The 19148-nt window shown below is 38.8% G+C and overlaps 1 protein-coding gene across 1 annotated transcript in view; it reads right to left on the bottom strand.

Annotated features, from left to right (window-relative positions):
• The window catches only part of eva1a (eva-1 homolog A (C. elegans)), a 93876-nt gene that overhangs the window by 39678 nt on the left and 35050 nt on the right, over window positions 1–19148 (bottom strand). The window contains exon 5 of the mRNA XM_015369831.1: window positions 7434–7577. Within this exon, the coding sequence (XP_015225317.1) occupies window positions 7434–7577 (144 nt within the window). The remainder of the gene's footprint in view (window positions 1–7433; window positions 7578–19148) is intronic.

Here is a 19148-nt window from a genome sequence, read left to right on the forward strand (position 1 = left end):
GTCACTGAATTGATTCCTAGAACTAGATTAGTCAGTGACTTTGTGGTCAAAAATCCATACATTGTAAGTACTAAGAAATAACACAAAATAATACAAATAACTGTGATAAATGTGAATATTTTAATGTAAAATTGAATGTTATCTGCTGGGGGAGGAGATACGGAGCAAAGACAATAACGCACATTTTGTGGTTTATGATTAATTTATTTCAGTCTAGGCTGAGATCACACTATCTAGGTCTTCAACTTAATGAGAAACACATGACTACATCACATACTATATTGCTGAGCGTGTAACCATAAAAGATAGAGCGAACTATTATGTTTGGTGTTGCTGAACTGGCACAGTTCACTGCCAACAAATACCAGATGGTAAACGTCAGTGATACAAGACTCTTTTCAGGTATCAGCTGACTGAACATGCTGGCAAAGCATAAATCTAACTAATTTAGTATTTACAGACAATCTGTGTCATGCTATGGCCTGGCTGTCTGTGTGTCTGCTGCTGCACTCAATAATTAGGATCCTTGGCTGCACCTACTGTACACTCCACTGCAAACAGCTCAATAAAACCCATCCTCTACACCTATTAATATTGAGATATTTTTGAAGGCCTTTACCCTTGTCCCAATACTTGAGATTCCCCTCCTTATGTACTTCAATTGCGCATTCCCACTGTTGGTTACCTGCGTTTGGTCTCCCAATTCCCAATTCTAAGTATTTATACTTAATAAGCAGGCATCTGTGAATGCAATCAATTTTGAGTGATAACCAATCAGGCAAATGAAACCAGAATGTTTTATGAGAGAGTTTCCTCTGTAGTTTTAAAAGAGTAATATGAATCTACATCTAGATCTAATTTTTATCTGTTCTTTATAAATTCAGTAAGAGATGTTTGGTAAGGTATTTCTGACATTTTTTGTTTTTAGGGGGTACTACTGTTTATGCATCAAATCCTCAGTCCTAAATAATCATTAGTTTAAAGTGAAGTGAAGTTACTGAAATTTAGAAAATTATATATATTTTTTTATAAATGATTTTAAGATAAATGTATGTCACCTCAGCCCTTATGAAAGAAAATGAAGGCTGCGATATGGCTTGGCATATTTTTTGTACATCTAAGGTTATGTTGGTTAAATGTTCAACTGTCATGATCACCCTAAGTTTCTAGTTTATTTCACAAGAGGTTTGTTGCACCAGGTTCTTACTAATTTATCAGTTAAAGCGTAATGCTATTTTCAGACGCACGCTGCAAAAGCAGGGGAAGCTGCTAGTTTACATGCAAAGTCTAAGGTTGACGTCCATCAAAGCGCAGCAAAAGCTCCCGCAGCACGTTTTGGGCAGCAGGAGCAGCATGTCTGAGCAGCCAGAGCAACGCCTCATGAGGTTCTGAGCATCTAACGCACTGCAGAAGCAGCAGCTGCTGTAGTTGGAAAAATTCAAGATTTGCTGACCGACGCGCCACAAAAACCAATCAGAGAAACTGATCTGGGAGCTGGAAGGGAGACAGACACAGCACTGCTGATGCAGATCACTATGATAACTCATCTGAAACACTTTATTAATGGCTAAATTTACTTAAAATGTCAAAACCAGCCAGCAAAATATGTTTGACTTTCTTATTCTGGTGCCTGCAGTTTGGATTATGTTTACAAAAAACGCCTTCCAGCCACCGCAAACAGTAGCGGAAAGCTGCGAAGAGGCGACCGGGCCAGAGGCTGCAGTTGAACGGGATTCCCAGTGACAGCGCACCACCGGTGAATGGGGGTCTGAGCGGCTCTGACAGCGAAATAATATGAAATGACTGCACAGATGAAGTTTTCAGCTGGACTTTCTCACTTAAAAACCTATTAAAACTACTTTTTACTCACTTATAACAGCTGAATACAGGAACAGACAAATCATCAGACATGTCTGGCAACACTATACTTGACGTCTGACCTTAATGTGGACAACCATCAAAAATAAAGCTGCAAAAGCTTTTTTTTCTGCTTCCAGTGCTTGCTGTCTGAACGCAGCATTATTCATTAAAATAAGCCAAGCGACTCTCTCGATTTCATCCGCCATTACAGGCAAAGAAAGGATAGGGTTGCTTCACCTTACGCGCATCAGACCCGCTTTTTGACAGCACAGCTAGAGCAGCAAAGATGCTTCAGCCGCGCATCAGAACTAAACTTGTACAAGCATCAAAAAAGAAGCAGCACACACCTTTTTGCTGCTTCTGCTGTGTGCTTTCTGAACGTAGCGTAATAATGTGTATATATATATAAAACTAATGATCTAGATAAGTTCAAATTTGTCTCCAAAAATTCTACTCAAATCCTAGTTATAATACAATACACTCACATTCAGAGTCTATGGCCAATGACTAAAAGTAAAACACAATTGGTTCAGTGGACTTGGTTCAGTGAATACACTATAAAACAAGCATGTAGTTTGGGGTTTTGTGCTGACCAAAGTTCCAGCTATAGAATGAGCTATGAGAGCGAATGATGAGTCCCAGAAGCAGCTACTGCCTTCCTGGCTGGACAGCAGCTTCATACAACCGGGCCAAAATAAACATCTTCCCCACAGTCTCCTCTGCTGACATGAAGTGAATGTGGACAAGCAGGCTGGGATTCACTGTTCATCTGTGTCTATGTGCCTTGGTTCCCTTCTGCAAAACCATTTGGGACTATTCAAACCCGCAAGTTTCTGAATTACATCTTTATCTCCCGCTTTCCCCCTTTTACATGTAAGTCCTCCCCAAAGCAGTCATATCTAAAAAACCACAGGCTCCAATGCCGGGGTTGCCTTCAGTTAAAAACCAACAGCAAGGTCCATCATTCTGCCACTCACTGAATTCTATACGCAGACAAAAGGAACAGTTATGCAACAAAACGTAACAGCATAATGGAGGAATGTGATTTGATTGAAGGTGAAGCAAAGCACGGCAGGTTTACTTGTATGGCACAATTCAGAATGAAGACTATTCACTTCAGAATCATGCTGATAAGCTCTATTTTTTTTAGTTCTAGTGAGAAAATGAGCAGCAGCGTTTTAGATCAGCCTCAGCTGTTTTATGGACTCTTTAGTTAAACCTATAAAGACACTTTTGCAGCAATCAATTCTCAGATAAAGGCATGAATGAGCTTTTCTAGATCCTACTTGTACATTAGTCCTTTATTCCTGAAGATGTTCTTCAGGTGATAAAAGGCTGACTCAGCAACTGTCAGTTACTATGACTAAAAGTCCACAGGGACCACTAAACCCTTAGAGTAAGGTAAGGTTCTCTAAGTAAACAGAATTATTGTAGTGGGATTTTTCGAGTGCTAAAGTTGAAGCAATATAACAGGCATTGTGTATGAAGCAAATATAATAATTTACAAGTACATTTGGCTTTTGCTAAGAATCTTCTTTCTAATGGGAGGTTATAGTCTAAAGCTTGGAATTTGCTGGGCAACAGCGACAACAGCCATAAACTGTATGAAAAGCAGCAGAACAAACAATTTAGTAAATTCCCTGTTAGCAACTGGGTCAGTTTATCCCAGTTTTCCCTCACTCTTCATAATAGTCAATGGCATACAGTTCAAAATAGTCTGTCATATCACTTTACATAGAGATTTATGGTTAGAAGGATTTTCAACAAACCTTTTTTATGTATATTTAGTATTAGTGTACAGTCTTTTAGAAGTTACTATTCATTATAGACAGGATTTTAGGGTGGCTAAAGGGGTTGGTGACTCCTGGATTTTCTCCCTGTGCTTTTCTGATGAAGTAGTACTGCTCGCTTTCTGCACTGTGGTAGTTTGCAGCAGGGTGTAAAGGGGCTGGGATGAGGATTAGCTCCTCCAAGTCTGAGGCCATGGTTCTCGTCTGGGAAAGGGGGGCTTGCCCCCTTCAGGTCAGAGGAGAGTTCCTGCCTCAAGTGGAGGAGTTCAAGTATCTCCTGTCCTGTTCATGAGTGAGGAGAGAATGGATTGGGAGAGTGATTGACAGTTTGGTGCAGCTGCTGCTATAATTTGGATGCTGCAGGTCTGTGGTGAAGAGAGAGTTTAGTCAGAAAGCAAAGCTCTGCATTTACCGGTCAGAAATTTATGAGAAAAGTTGCTTAAATGAACTCTCTCTGCAGGGTGTCTTAGCACCTTTTTTTCTAACAACATGAATTAGTTGTTAGATTACCTCAAATATAGCATGAATTTAGTAAAAACACATCTTTAGGAGTATAAATATCTTTTGACTATGGCCACCGAGGAATCTGCACACAGGTCAGCCTTTGACTCTAACTAAACATTGGAGAAAAGAAACTTCAAAAGTTCGCTAACTTAAATGAATTTTTCATAAAAGACTCATTTATCAGTCTAACATAGCCTCATTTAAAGAAAATATTTACTTCTTTCATAATGAAAAAAATCATGGTTAAAAATCTGTTTTTAAATTCAGTCTCATCAGCTTTATATAGTTACATTTTCTCTAGCATTTCTTTGACAAACAAATCACAGGGATTTCCTCCTGAGGGAGGGAATGCAAATAAAGCCTGGCAGCAGCGGCCGGCCAGAGCGTTTGTAAGCTAAAGGGAGACTGATGGAGAGTTCCAGATCATTTGCATCTGCGTTATTTCTAAGGAGTAACTCTATACCTCGGGCCAAGTGGCGAAAAAGTTGGAGATGTGAAGCTTCTGAAATTATAGGCAGGTCAGGGCTGGGCAGGAATTATCATTGTAAATCAAAATAATACTTATGCACATTTATTAAGGAATCACTGTGCCTTTGAAATATTTTCACACTGCTTGCACTTTAAGATATTTTTTCTTATCATGACCAGAAACTTCAGATTATTTCATGATAATTCTATGTGACAGACCAACATACAGCAGCAGACAGTTGTCAGAAAGTTTTCAGTTTTCTGCTGACCATACGGGAACCTATGTTCACTAAGAGGTGGCCAAAAATGAATAGGTGCCAAAACCAGTTCAGGGTCAATCTACACTGTAACAACAGGAAAAAACGAACGAGCACCACATCCATATTTTCCAAATAGATCCCTGAAGACAGACCAGATTTTCCAAATCCACTTGCAAATATATAGAGGCTTATCCATACTGTCTAAATGAAAGGTATAATGTGGGAACCTTTTCCAGCTTTGAGTGCCAACGAGACAATCGTATTTATTGGTTGTCCCATATTTCAATCTTTGTGATGTGCACATCTAATGTCAGTGCGTGTGCTTTGTCTACAAATGTGCCCTTCGTCGTTTTTGTAAGTATTATGTATGGTTTCAGCTACAAATTGTAGCTCCACTGCTCTCACTTCTAATGCTACCATACTTTTAAAAAGGCAGAGAAATAACACCAAAGTGTATTTGGTAGATTCTTTCACCCAGTGCCAGAAATGGTGGAAAGATGGTCTTGTCAAGCCCAGTTAATCAAAAAACGATTGGATGCCACTTACTTACAATTTCTGTGAAAATTGTCTACTACACTTTAAATCAGTTATGGTTCCACATTACATTAATGTATGCATAGATTAATAACAATATTAAATGAGTTTAGTTAAGCTTTAATCTATCTGTAATGAAACTCCTAGATTACTTCCCAAGACAAATTTCTTTTCCCTGTCACCCATTAAACAAACAAAATAGTATGAATGCTGTTTTTGTCTTCTTTAATGTTAGGTTGATGATTATGAATAATTAACTAATTTATTTTTCAACTGCTTGTTGCAGAAGTGGTCAATAATATCTACATGGAAAAAACAAATCATTTAAGTTTGGTGGTCAATGATACGCAAAGGATGGCTGTGACCATGTCTTTCTAACAGGCTTCAAAAACTCCTACGATTAAAGACATATTGGTGTTGGAAAGCAAACTATTTGCAATGGGCCCATCTAATTGAAGTGTGGTCCATGCAACCTTTCCTGTGCTTTAAAACGTTTTGTGCAAAACATAAATCTTTAACACACATATCACTTTTTAAGGAAATGATGTTAAAAGAGCCTATTCAGAAAATGAAAGCTTCCACTCTTTTTCATCTTATTACGGAACCAGATGAAAAGACAGAAAAATAAATGCATAGATGTAAACATTGCAAACCAGGAATGGAAAGCCAGTCTAGATGTGCTGGCCCATACACTCAACCACCAATGAAAGAGGATCCTCCTTAATTACCACTTTGCCTGAGCCCAGAGCCACCAATGACTTCATATAGCCTATATAAGACAGACATACTCACATTCAAATATCTCCTTTTCCCACCACAGACCCCCCAGCCCACCCTCAACAAGCTGCACATTAACAGACCCAACAATTCTAACCGCTCTGATGCCGTTAAGATAGCAAGCTAACATCCCATGTCCTTCCTCTTTCTGCCATTACTCTTAAGACCTTTACACAGGCACATATCTACAAACTCAAGTTCAGCACCAGAGCTTTTAAGGTTGACTGTTGAGTTATCAGTAATGGATAAGGAAGGTCAGACAGACACTTAGGCCAAAAGACTGTGTAAACACAGCCAACAGTCTATATGTTTTTGTCTGTGGTGGAAGGTGGTCAATGAGCCATAGGCTGCATGGATTTTTTGAATAATTTCTTATAGTATTTGCAGATTACTGACATATGGGTGTTGAAATCCAGAAAACAAACAAGTTAAAATCCAGTCAATTTAGGATTCATAATCAGTGCACTGAAATTATTAAACCTGTTGAAGAAAAGCAGAAAATTCAATCCACACAGATACATTTGCAAACCAAATGAATGCACCAAAATCTCTTTTTCCAGCCCAGAGGGACCAGTTAAAGATGAAATAAAATGCAGACCTTTAAATTAGAACTCAAAAATACCACTGACATGCCAAGCCTTGGAGCAGAATCCATCTAATTTGGGGTTTCTTAAGCTAATGTTCTCCAGGATTTGAAAAGCTCCACGTCATGGTGCTCACTGATCGATTTGAGGCTTGAGGCAAACTTGTAAGTGCGTGTTTATGTGTGTGCGTGTTAAACCTTTTGAACATTTTACCAAGTGTGCGGTTAATGAATTACAGCCTTGACAGTTCAGCATTAACCTGAGGCTAGAGAATAGATAAAGACGGAAGAGTTTATCTTTATATCTCATCTATGGATTTGAAGTTAAAACAGAATTGGAGGAAAGACAATCCTTCCTTAAATTACAGAAAAATGTCTAAAGCACAAAACAAATACATCCGCAATCTTTCAAAAGCCTTTTATAGTGTTTTTGATTTATTTGAAAATGACCCAAATAAATAAAAAATAAATAAAGGATATTTGCAACCACTGAGGATCCAAAAAAGAAGTAGATTGTATGGTGCATTTTAATGCCAAATGACAAAAAAGTAAATAAAACAAAAACAGATGGAATAACAAATAAAACTAAGAACATTCACACTGTATAAGTAAGAAAGTACCACCCCCTAGTGGAAGTAAGCATTCTGTGTGACTCACCACATGTGTAGATAACACTAAGGTACTTCCTAGTGCCAGAGTAGCATGGATCACCAAATTCTCTGGTGGAGGCTTGGACCCGACAGCTCTTCTTTCCCTGGCAGAGGGCTGTGAGAACCTGCAGGGCCTTAGCTGACTGGCACTCTGAAAAAAAATATCATATTTGGTATCAAACCAACTAGGCTGCTAGAAATTAATACAATTAATTTTAACAAAATCTATCTATCCATCCATCCATTTTCTTTACACGCTTAATCCCAAGTAGGGTCGCAAGGAATGCTGGTGCCTATCTCCAGCTGTCTATGGGCGAGAGGCGGAATACACCCTAGACAGGTCGCCAGTCCATCGCAAAAAAAAAGACAAACAACCATTCACGCACACACTCACACCTAAGGGGAATTTAGAGAAGCCACTTAACCTAACCATCATGTTTTTGGACTGTGGGTGGAAGCCGGGGTACCTGGAGAGCAAAATCTATACAGTTCCTATAATGATACTGACCTTTTAAAGAAGAGTTAACATAATCTGGTAAATAATGAGATAAAAAGTTTAATTCCTGTATCTAAAAGACCAAAAATCATACTTATAGTCTAAACAACAAATAGCCGCCTATACAGTCTGAAAGTAATTACTGTCAATTATCAAAAAGAAAAAAAATCTGTTATTTGTTTACTTCATGGTTTTGTTATGATAAAAAATACAACTAAAAGAATACTTGCTAAAGTTATGACTAAACATTACATAGTACCTAGGATCAAGTAATATATAAACATAATATCAGTACAATGGGTGGGAGAGTTTCAATGGCCCTGTGAAATGAAGGAATATCAAGCTAGATCATAAACAACACCAAACCTTATGTGGCTTTTATATAGTTTAATTTAAGATATACTGAGAGGTTATTATCTATGTCAGTAAAATCCATTCAGTTTTTCTATTAATAAAATAAAAAGATATTTATAGAAAATGAATCCAGATACCCCATCCAGCCAGAAAATACAGATAAGTAAATAAATATTACTTTGGAAACATTGCATTACATCAATAATATTATTTGCCTTACATAAATGCAATTTTTAAAGAGAATGCATGGTTTACCTTTAAGTGTTAATGTTTTCGGAATGTTTAGAATAAACATTTATCAAATGAAAATAGGTATGGTGAAATATTAGAGAAGCATTTATACGATTGTTTTCTGCTGTTTATTTACAATGTCAAAAAATTGTATTTATTGAATGCAAAAGTGTGTAAAAAACATAAAGACACATTAAATCACATTCAACTTTCTACTGTACAAAGTTGAATGTGCTGATGACAAAATCACAGAAAATTATACAGCCCAGAACTGATTTGCAAAAGCAGAGCAGGAAAAAAATCTCACATTTACTTGCTTTTCATATTAATCTCTCAACTTGAATAGCACTTCAACTACAACAGCTGTGGGTATAAACAAACACACTCGCGCCCTTTACCTGCTCTCTCAGCTCTCTCTATGTTGATGTGTGTCCACATCAAAAAGCTTCTACATTGTCCAAAGGACACATGATCCAACATCTGTGTGTGTTTGTGTGTGGAGATGAGAGTAAAGGATGGATGGGCCTCTCATACATCATCCCTAAGCACCTTCAATCTTTTCCAAAACCTCTTATCTGCAGCTCTCATCAACATGAAGGTGTGAGTTCACAGATAAGGTCATGATGAGCATTAAGCTAACTTTGAATCCAGTAAAATGTTCTATTATCTTCATAATGCTGGGGAAAAAATCCTTATCAGTTTTTTTTTAAACTGTGAAATTCAGAATAACTTAATTCTAGTGTTTTTTCGTATTGTTAATGTCTTAAGACATACTTTGGTAATATTTAAAATAGGTGTACAATGATCCCAACTAATGTAGGCAGAAAAAACTCCCGCTGTTTGTGTTGTGGGAATGTGAATTGGTCCCCGTTTTGCATGAATGCCTCTCAGGCCTCCATAGTCCATCTAAACCCCTTAAAAAAACAGGAGGAAATGAGCCTTTGAAAGTGGACACTAGGCTGTCACACCGTCTCCCCTGGTGGGCCTCAGACAGAGAAGGAAAAAATGCCAACGGTAAAGAGAAAAAGCTGGTTAAGACACAGCTCACACGTCAACAGGCCACAATGAATTACGGGGAAGGTCAGAGGTCAAATGTCACATTCAGGAAGACTTTGAGGGCAATCTGGTAGATATGTATAATGTCAATAGGGAATTTTTAACATGGTCTGTAACTGTGCTATTATTAATCTCAATGGCAGTTAAAAGCTGGAATAATTAACCTATTTAGATCAGAGTTGGTGCATTAAATGAGAGAGTAAGGGAACATCTCCAGGTTCCATCGTTCCCACTGTAACCTCATATACATACACATACATGGTCATTTTCATTGTAAAACACAAAAATAAAAAAGTTAAATATTACAAGAGGAAATTAAAAAGGGCAAATCGATTAGTTTAGTTACCTGTTACAGTATTCTGTACCAGCAGGAGACAAGATAGGGATGTTTATGAGATACTAAAGCATAGAGTGTTACAGTCATTGAGGTAAGCTATTAAATATGCATAGATTACCTATTAAAAGTTAAGTTAAATGAAAATAAGTCTCTGTTTAGCCAGGTCTCAGTGGATAAAAGGTTTTCACCACTAAACTAAATTACGTGTCAAGATTTATATCATTAATCCAATTTTACCTAACGGTTAGTGACACTAGGTTTAATGTATCAAGCCAGAGGTCCAGGGTTTGTAGAGTATGATCCAGTGGACACTCAGTGACTACCAAGCAAAACCTCTGTCATTCCATTATCAACATTTAGAAAGTTAAGGCATGTTGAGCCTCATAGTCCTTGAGGACAATCAAACATAAAATGCATTTTTAAGGGGAGTGGCGGCCTAGTGGTTAGGGCATTGAGCTTGGAAACCAGAGGTTCTGAGTTCAAGCCCACTCCCACAGACTGCCACTCTGGCCAAAGACCTTAAACCCCACGCTGCTCCCTGGACACCGCACAATGGCAGCCCACTTCTCCCCAGATTCAAATGTTTAAATGCAGAGTTAATTTCATTTCTCTGTATTTGTGACAGTGCACTGAATAAAAAAAAAAAATAGCCCTGTTGTTAACTAAAATACACTATGCTGTCATCAGAATGAAAATGAGGGGGGTTTCTGCTTTTTAAAAACAGGCCAAATGGAACCAGATACAAAGAAAAAGGCAGGGGCAAAGAACCGAGCCCTGTGACACCCCACAGGAAAGGAAAACTAAAATGATCCACTCACAGAATGTTCTTAGATGCCTAAACAATGCTATGTAGAATGCTCTAAACGAGATATTACAATGCCGTAATCCATAAATGCAGCTCTTGGTATAAAAAAGCTATAATCATGAGTAAAATGTAAAGTACACCCTGGACAGGCCACCAGTACATTACACACAACCATGCACACACTCACACCAAAGGGTAATTTAGAGACACCAATTTACCTAATATTCATGTTTTTTTGACAGTAGAAGGAAACCAGAGTACCCAGAGAGAATCCAGACATTGAGAGAACAGTAAAACGCAAGCTAAATTCGCAAACTAAAAGTGTCAAATATTTTTTACTAAAACTTAACTGGTTACATTCACCAATACTAACAACAAACAAATAGGTTCCCACTGTTAGTTTCTCCATCTTCTATACTACCATAGTTTGTGTTGATATGCTACCCTGTACCAGCAGCATCTCAGCTCTTTTAGCCACATCACTCATCAATCATACATTTCTAACTTTGCACCTAACTGTAACAAGAATCAATGCTAGATTGTGTACAGGCCTCCCCCATCTTTGTCTCAAAGCGTTGTTTTAACATGCTACCATCCTCTTGCACGATAACAAACCAGAACAATAACATATAAAAAACAATCTTGTGTGCACTGGAGCATATTGTTGGGATTCACTTGCCAAAGGACCCTTATATGTAAGCAAAGGAACTGTAATGTGAGAAAAGTACACACTGGTACATTTCTTAGAATGGCTGTCAGGTAAAATTGCTTGTATTTCACAAACACATTTCTTAGCTCATCCAGTGAGGAAATAGATACAAAAACACATGCTAATTTAAGTATATTCACATTAACTTCAAAAAAAAGTTTTCTTCACCTGCATACACCTGGAATTTCAAAACAATAGCTGAAGAAGACTGTCATAGATCCCTATCTCCTCATCCAATCTGACTCGCTTTATATTACATACAGTGCTTCATTAAAGGGAGGCTTCCGGTGAACATTTACACACTCCTGTCAGGCAATCTAACATATGCATATAAACTTACCAGCCACTTTCTCAGTTTATGGTTTTGCCATCAGAACTGCTTCTAATTCTGGTCCAGACTGACAGTGTCTACGAAATTCCAGAGGTTTTGGTTCACATTAACATGGTAACATGTATTTGCTCCAAATTTGTTAACTGCACATCCATGATGTAAAAATATAGTCTTTCACCACATTCCAAGCATTTTCAAATGGGTGTAGAACTGTGGACAATGGAGTACAATAAATCCAATATCATTTTGATAATGATAATTTTGATAAGGGTTTGAGATGATAGGAGCTGTGTGACATGTTACGTAGTCCTGCTGGGAGTAATTGTCAAAGGTTGGGTACATTACATTGTGGTTCTAATTCAGTACTCAGGTAGGCAATGCTGTTTAATCCTGGCTAAGGTTAAACACTGCTGAAAAGATATCTCACGTAGCATGACAACACCAGCAGCTGGAACCACTGACACAAGACTGGATTAATCTAACCTCTACCTCTAAGGAAGGGATTTTCTTCTATACCACTGCCAGCAGATATATTTTTCCAATTGTTCTCTACAATTCCAAAAGGATTCTTGTGTATGAAAATCATAGAAGTCTAAAAGTTTCTGAAATACTCTCTCGGCAAACATACTTAAAAGTAACTAAAATCACCATTTCATCTTCATTCAAATGCTTGGTTTAAACTCCATAAAATCATCTTCTCCACATTTAGATACCTCACTGTATTAAGCTGTCGCTGAGTCTTCATCATCATCATCATTGTCGTCGTCATTATCATCATCAACTTACTTAGCAACAGCCAAAGCCGAAACAAAATACTGTAAATTAAACTAGGGCTGCAACTAATGATTATTTTGCAAATCGATTAATCTGACGATTCTTTTTTTTGATTAATTGTGCAACCAAAAGTTCCTTTAAGATGATTTTTGGCTAAATTAAACCAGGTGAAACTAAAATGTTTCCACTTGAGGAGTTCTGGCCTGAACATATTGACAGAAGACTATTTTTTTTTAATGCAATATGCTTACATACGTTTTTTCACAATTTTGATATAATTGCTGCTCTAAGTGGGTTGCTCTGTTAGCCAAAGGCATGTTTTACAGAGTCTATTCTCCATTAAACAATTAATTGGTTACTAAAACAGTTGACGATTATTTCAACTTTCAATTAATCAAGATTAATGCGATTGTTTCAGCCCTAGATCAAACATTACATTAGATTTGTAATAACAGAATAAAACAGCTGTCGCATGTAAATTATTACAATTAAAATCTCTGTGTAAGGTAACAGTCAATGCTGTACCTGTACCATGTTATAACTAAAACCCTATATATTTTCACAAACTGGAATTATTATGCAGTGTTTTGGTTAGGTATTGTCGGTGTTATGGAGAGTCTGTGACATGACTAGAGTTTTCTCAACAGTTCAGCTGTTTGATGGCAGTGGGGAAGAAGCTGTTGCGGAAACTGCTGGTCCTGCATTGAATGCTGCTAAGCCTCTTCCCAGATGGCAGCAGGGAGAATAATCCATGGTGGGGGTGTGAGGGGTCATTGATGATGTTATGGGCTGAGCACAAGCAGCACTATGATGAAATGTCTTTAATGGAGGCAAGAGGAGCCCCAATGATCCTCTCTGCTATTCTTACTACTCTTCTCAATTTCTTCCAGTCTGAGGTGCTGCAGCCTCCACACCACACAGTGAGACAGCTGGTCAAAACGCTCTCTATGGTGCTTTTGTAGAAGGTCATGAGGATGGGTGGGGGCAGGTGGGCTCTCCTCATCCTCCACAGGAAGTAAGGCCTGTACACGCCTTTTTTGCCCTTTTGACCAGTGAGGTGGTGTTTACATTCCAGTTAAGGTTGTCTGTGATGTTCATCCCCAGGAATTTAGTGCTGCTGACCACCTCTACTGCTGAGCTGTTGATGAGCAGTGGAGCGTGGTTAGGCCGGTTCTTCCTTAGGTCGACAATGATCTTCTTCGTCTTCTCCACATTAAGGATCAGGCTTTTGTCTCTGCACCAGTCCACCAGCGGATCCAACCCCTCTCTGTAGTACAGACTGATGAGGCCCACCACTGTGGTGTTGTCTGCAAACTTCACGATGTGATTGGTGTTGAACCTGGGCACGCAGTCATGTGTCATCAGAATGAACAGCAGGGGGCTCAGGACGCAGACCCGAGGGGAGCCACGCAGCCCTAAGGGGAGCCATGGTCATGATAATGCAATTTTTTTTTATTACTGCACATATATCACATGCTAGTTATCTCATATGTATTTTACACTAATCTCATTTTAACTAATCTTTAAACTCATTCAGGTAGTATGTTGGTTTGCATTCCACAATCTAATTAAATGTGTCCATCTCTTCATAAGATTATTTTTCTGTAGTTAATAAATCAACATTCTTTTTGAAATTACAAGCACCGGTTAATAACACACACCCTAATTTACATAAGAGATGGGAAAGCAAAAAAGAGCCAACTGGTTTTAGGTTAGTTTAAATAATCTACAACTAAATCATTATTAAGGCAGATTTCACGTCTCAACTGGAATAGACTTTAAAATCCATGTTCCACTGTAAAGAATTTCATGCATCTTAAGGGTAACTGTTGCCTGAAAGAGCGATAAGCCTGAGTCTAAATTTTTCAAATATCTTCTTTGAAGCAGGTACTCAAAAGTGAAAGCACAATGGTCTCCCCCAAGGGAGGGGGAAAATGTCTAAAACGCTGCATGCCAAGCATGGGGGGCTATTTAGATGTCAAGAAGTGTGTGTGATCTTAGTGTGGCAGATGAGAGGGGAAGACTGAGGCAAGCCCCTCTATTTTGAGGATTCTCCTTCATCACCAAAAGCTGCCCTCCTCACCATACAAAAAGAAAAAAAAGAGAAGAGATCAAAGAGGTTTTAGTTATGTGAGCACAGTTCATGTACCTGCTTGTGTCTTTATCTTCTACATTTTCAGAGCTTGATATCTAATAAGTAACCAGATGTATGCTCCAAAGGCTTAGAATTGAAGTAAACCAGTAAACTTTAGCAACAGTGCCTTGCAAAAGTATTAATACCACTTGTAACTTTTTTGCATGTTGTCATGTGAGTCAAGGTGGGATAAAATGTTAAGAGGCTAGCTATTAGTGTTGTAATTCATATACATATGATGAGAACATCATGTTGTCAGTGTTTATGTGTGGATGAATGGATCACAGAAGAACTTATACTTAGACAAACTTAATTGTCATTTTGTATACACAGTGTATACAAAACGACATATTGTTACATACAGATTTACGACAGTGGATGAGCAGCAGCTTAGCACTAAAAAATGAACTTTTCCATTTATAACATGCAGCAGTGATAAAAAATGTAAACAGTATAGGAGAACCATGGTGCAAAATGCAAACTGTGTAGGAGAGAATGAAAAGGCATTGGTGTGGAAGGTTCAGAGCAGTGCCAAACAAATAGACAGATATGGTGTAAATTGCAGTAGTGCAAGCATAATGTTCCAACAGTTCAACTGTCTTATGGCAGCAGGGAAAAAGCTGTTACAGAACCTTCCCAGAGGGCAGCAGGTAGAACAGTCCATGGTGGGGATGTGAGGGGTCGCTGATAAATTGTGTTGTACAATCTGTATTGCAGTCAATTAAACAGAGTAACAAACCAAAACATGCTATCAAACCTTGAACAACGGTGCAGTAGTCAAAGTTCAGTCCTAAATCAAGACGCAAATTGGTGGCAGGAACTGGATGACTTTATAAGGCTATCTGTATAATAATTACCGTAGTAACTCTCTGCATAACCTCAGGCAACAATAAACCTATACCGTAAGGATTGCTGTAAGTTCTGCTTCTGATACATATCAACAATTCTAAAAAAAAAATTGCGCAAGTCCCAAACAAACATATGAGATTATTTAGACTTACAGTAAATGAAAAACCACACCAAACTGTGGGGGCAAACAGTTTAGGAATAATTAATACTGTAACTAGGCTGTCACTCAAGGTCTACTCACTTCCTGATCCAGGTGACATGAGAGCCACATCAAAGGCAGAGATGACAGGGGAAATCCCACAAAAGAACCACAAGTCTGTTTGAAACAGCCTTGGGAGGTGGTTATGGATGGCTGGATTTCACACACCCACAAATACACATACACACACTGTGAGAGTAAAAGAAAGAGCAGCTCTTTTGTGAGACCATGTTTCCATGTTGAGAGCTACTGTATTTGATTCTACTCTTGAAACCAAATCCTAAGGCACCTAAATTCACCTGCTACCTTTTGCTTAGTTTCAGTCCATTTGTTTGACGAACCCTTTAACTGAGCTATTGGTGTCCATGTAGCATACAAAAGGAAATAGATACAAGTACAGAGAGCTTTTCTGTATATTTGTCTATGATGACTCAGTGAATGATACTTTTGTCAAGCTGTCAACACTGGCCTAAGAACTTTGTCAAAAACTTATTATTTTAGACCCAACATCTAAAAATGGCCCTTAGCTTTCAGACTAAACGAGATGTAGAAAAACAGGTGCATCAATAGCAGAAAGTTCTGTGCTCATTTCCTGCAAAGCAATAACAAGACAAAGGTGCAGCTAATTAAATGAGCAGGTTGCCAATGAGATTCCAGGGACAATGCCTCAGTAGCCGTACTAATGGTCATAGTAGGTCTAACCTTAGAGTCATTAGCATTCCTCTATAACAAGGTCAAGAGCTCTTTTGGATATGAGTGCTTAGATGTGCACATACACATACAGTCTTGTAGGTACGGTAACTAAATATGTCCTTTTCTACAGGCCAGAATGTGCACTTTGGATGACATCTGATCTGCATTCCACCCCATTCCTCTGGCAGTGTTTGCATGTTTGAGAGTGTCTTACATCCTTTACCCTGAGACATGTTTTTTATTTATCTGAATATGCTTTCAAAACAATGTGACAAAATGAAAAGCTAAACTATGCTAATGAAAGGTACTTTTATTGACCAGAAACTGTAGGGCAAGTTTAAACCAGTTTAAATAGATGACATTCAGATCAGAGTGATTCCCTCAAAAGTTAAGATTATAATGGCAACATTATAAAGCCTTACGAATCCAAAAAAAAAAAAAAAAACATTTTCAGGAAATATCTTTTCTATGCGAAATTCATAAAGAGTTGGCTCTCAAAACAAAGATTCAGTAAATCACTGAGTATTTTCTTCTATTTTTAGGTATTTAACAGCCTTATTAGCCAAATGTTGTCAAATTAATTTCTTTGTTTAAATACAGCCTTTATCATGAAGGTCAATGTTAAGCTGAGGTACATAGTGTTCCACCGATCTTCCTTAATATTTTTCTACAGCTCCATTGGAAATCCACCCACAGAAAAAGTTAAAATTCCGGTGATTAGACACGTCGGGATAAGTTTACACATATCTATACACAATCCCACAGTCAATATTGCATGTCAGAAACATTGTTTTTATCAATGACTATGATGAGTTTTTTCCATAACAATGGCACTCCACTAACATAGTAAACATGGCTCATTGATCACTAAAACATAAAGAAACATGCAAGAGTTTACATTGACAGGACTTGTCTGGCAGATTTTATAAATCATAGACGTTTCTGCTTATCATGCATGTAATTTGTTAGCCAAAAGCTGAAGGCATCCTTTAAATATGGTCCATTTTAAAGAGAAGAAATGTAGAGAGAGAGTTCTACTTTAGACCACAGGTCTAAAGTAGAACTTAGAAGAATGTCTAAAGAGAAGTCCCCTATTTTCTTTTAATCGAACAATAAATATCAGAAATGTATTGGTCAGAAACCCTGGCAGAGGGACGTTGAGTCCGAGATATGATCTGGGAGCCATGTTTCAGTAAAACACATAATGCTGTTTTGCTGATATTCTGGCTGGGTCTTTGCAAGGGCTTGGAGTTCTTCTAATACGTTTCCTAAAGATCTCACACCATGATGATTAATGGAAAAGATGGATTAAACTTCTTGTTCCTTTCTCATCTCCTTGCTCCTGCTCAGAGCCCTAGTACCTCCTTTTACAGATTTTACAGGTGGAGGCCACTGACATTTTTTCCCCTCCTCATCTTTTCTGACTCTTTTTTTGCCAGTTTTGCATTTGGCTAGGGTCACTGTCACTACTGTTAGCATGAGGCGCTACCTGGACCCTACAGAGGTTGCACAGGCAGTCCAAATCATCCAGGATGGCACATCAATATGTGCCATTGCCAGAAGGTTTGCTGTGTCTCCCAGCCCAATCTCAAGAGCATGGAGGAGATTCCAGGAGACAGGCATTTACGCCAGGAGAGCTGGACAGGGCTGTAGAAGGTCTACAACCCATCAGCAGGACCGGTGTCTGCTCCTTTGTGCAAGGAGGAGCAGGAGGAGCACTGCCGAGGCTGGCCTAAGGGCCCGACATCCTCTAGTGGGCCCTGTGCTCACTGCCCGGCACCGTGGAGCTCAATTGGCATTTGCCACAGAACACCGGAATTGGCAAGGCCGCCACTGGTGCCCTGTGCTTTTTCACAGATGAGAGCAGGTTCACCCTGAGCACATGTGACAGACGTGAAAGGGTCTGGAGAAGCATTATGCTTCAGAACATTATGCTGCCTGTAACATCGCTCAGCATGACCGGTTTGGCGGTGGGTCAGTCTGAGGAGGCATATCCATGGAGGGACACACAGACCTATACAGGCTAGACAACGGCAACCTGACTGCCATTAGGTATCGGGATGAAATCCTTGCACCCATTATCAGACCCTATGCTGGTGCAGTGGGTCCTGGTTTCCTCCTGGTGCAAGACAATGCCTGGCCTCATGTGGCGAGAGTATGCAAGCAGTTCCCGGAGGATGAAGGAATTGATACCATTTATGGGCCCCCACACTCGCCTGACCTAAATCCAATAGAACACCTCTGGAAAATTATGTTTCGATCCATCCGAGGCCGCCAAGTTGCACTTCAGACTGTACAGGAGCTCAGTGATGCCCTGGTCCAGATCTGGGAGGAGATACCCCAGGCCGCCATCCGTCGTCTCATTAGGAGCATGCTCCGACATTGTCAAGCATGCATACACGCACATGGGAGCCATACAAATTACTGAATACCATTTTGAGTTGCTGCAATGAAATTTCAGCAAAATGGACTAGCCCACCGCATCATTTTTCACTGTAATTTTTGGGGTGTCTTTGGATTTTGATTTCGATCAAATGATGCGGCATCCTTTGTTCCTAACACATCACCCAGTCCATATCAGTATAAATAAACAGCATGATTTTTTCCCTGTTGAGATCTGATGTGTTTTCAAAGTGTTTCTTTATTTTTTTTGAGCAGTGTATTTAATATAAGAGCAGGTCTGGCTCGTCAAGCCTAGGTCTGGCTTATGCATTGATTTCATCATTAAAAACATAATTAAATTTAATCATAGTT

This window comes from Cyprinodon variegatus, unplaced genomic scaffold (assembly GCF_000732505.1).
Source record: "Cyprinodon variegatus isolate N-32 unplaced genomic scaffold, C_variegatus-1.0 Scaffold38, whole genome shotgun sequence".
In the NCBI taxonomy this organism is placed as follows: domain Eukaryota; kingdom Metazoa; phylum Chordata; class Actinopteri; order Cyprinodontiformes; family Cyprinodontidae; genus Cyprinodon; species Cyprinodon variegatus.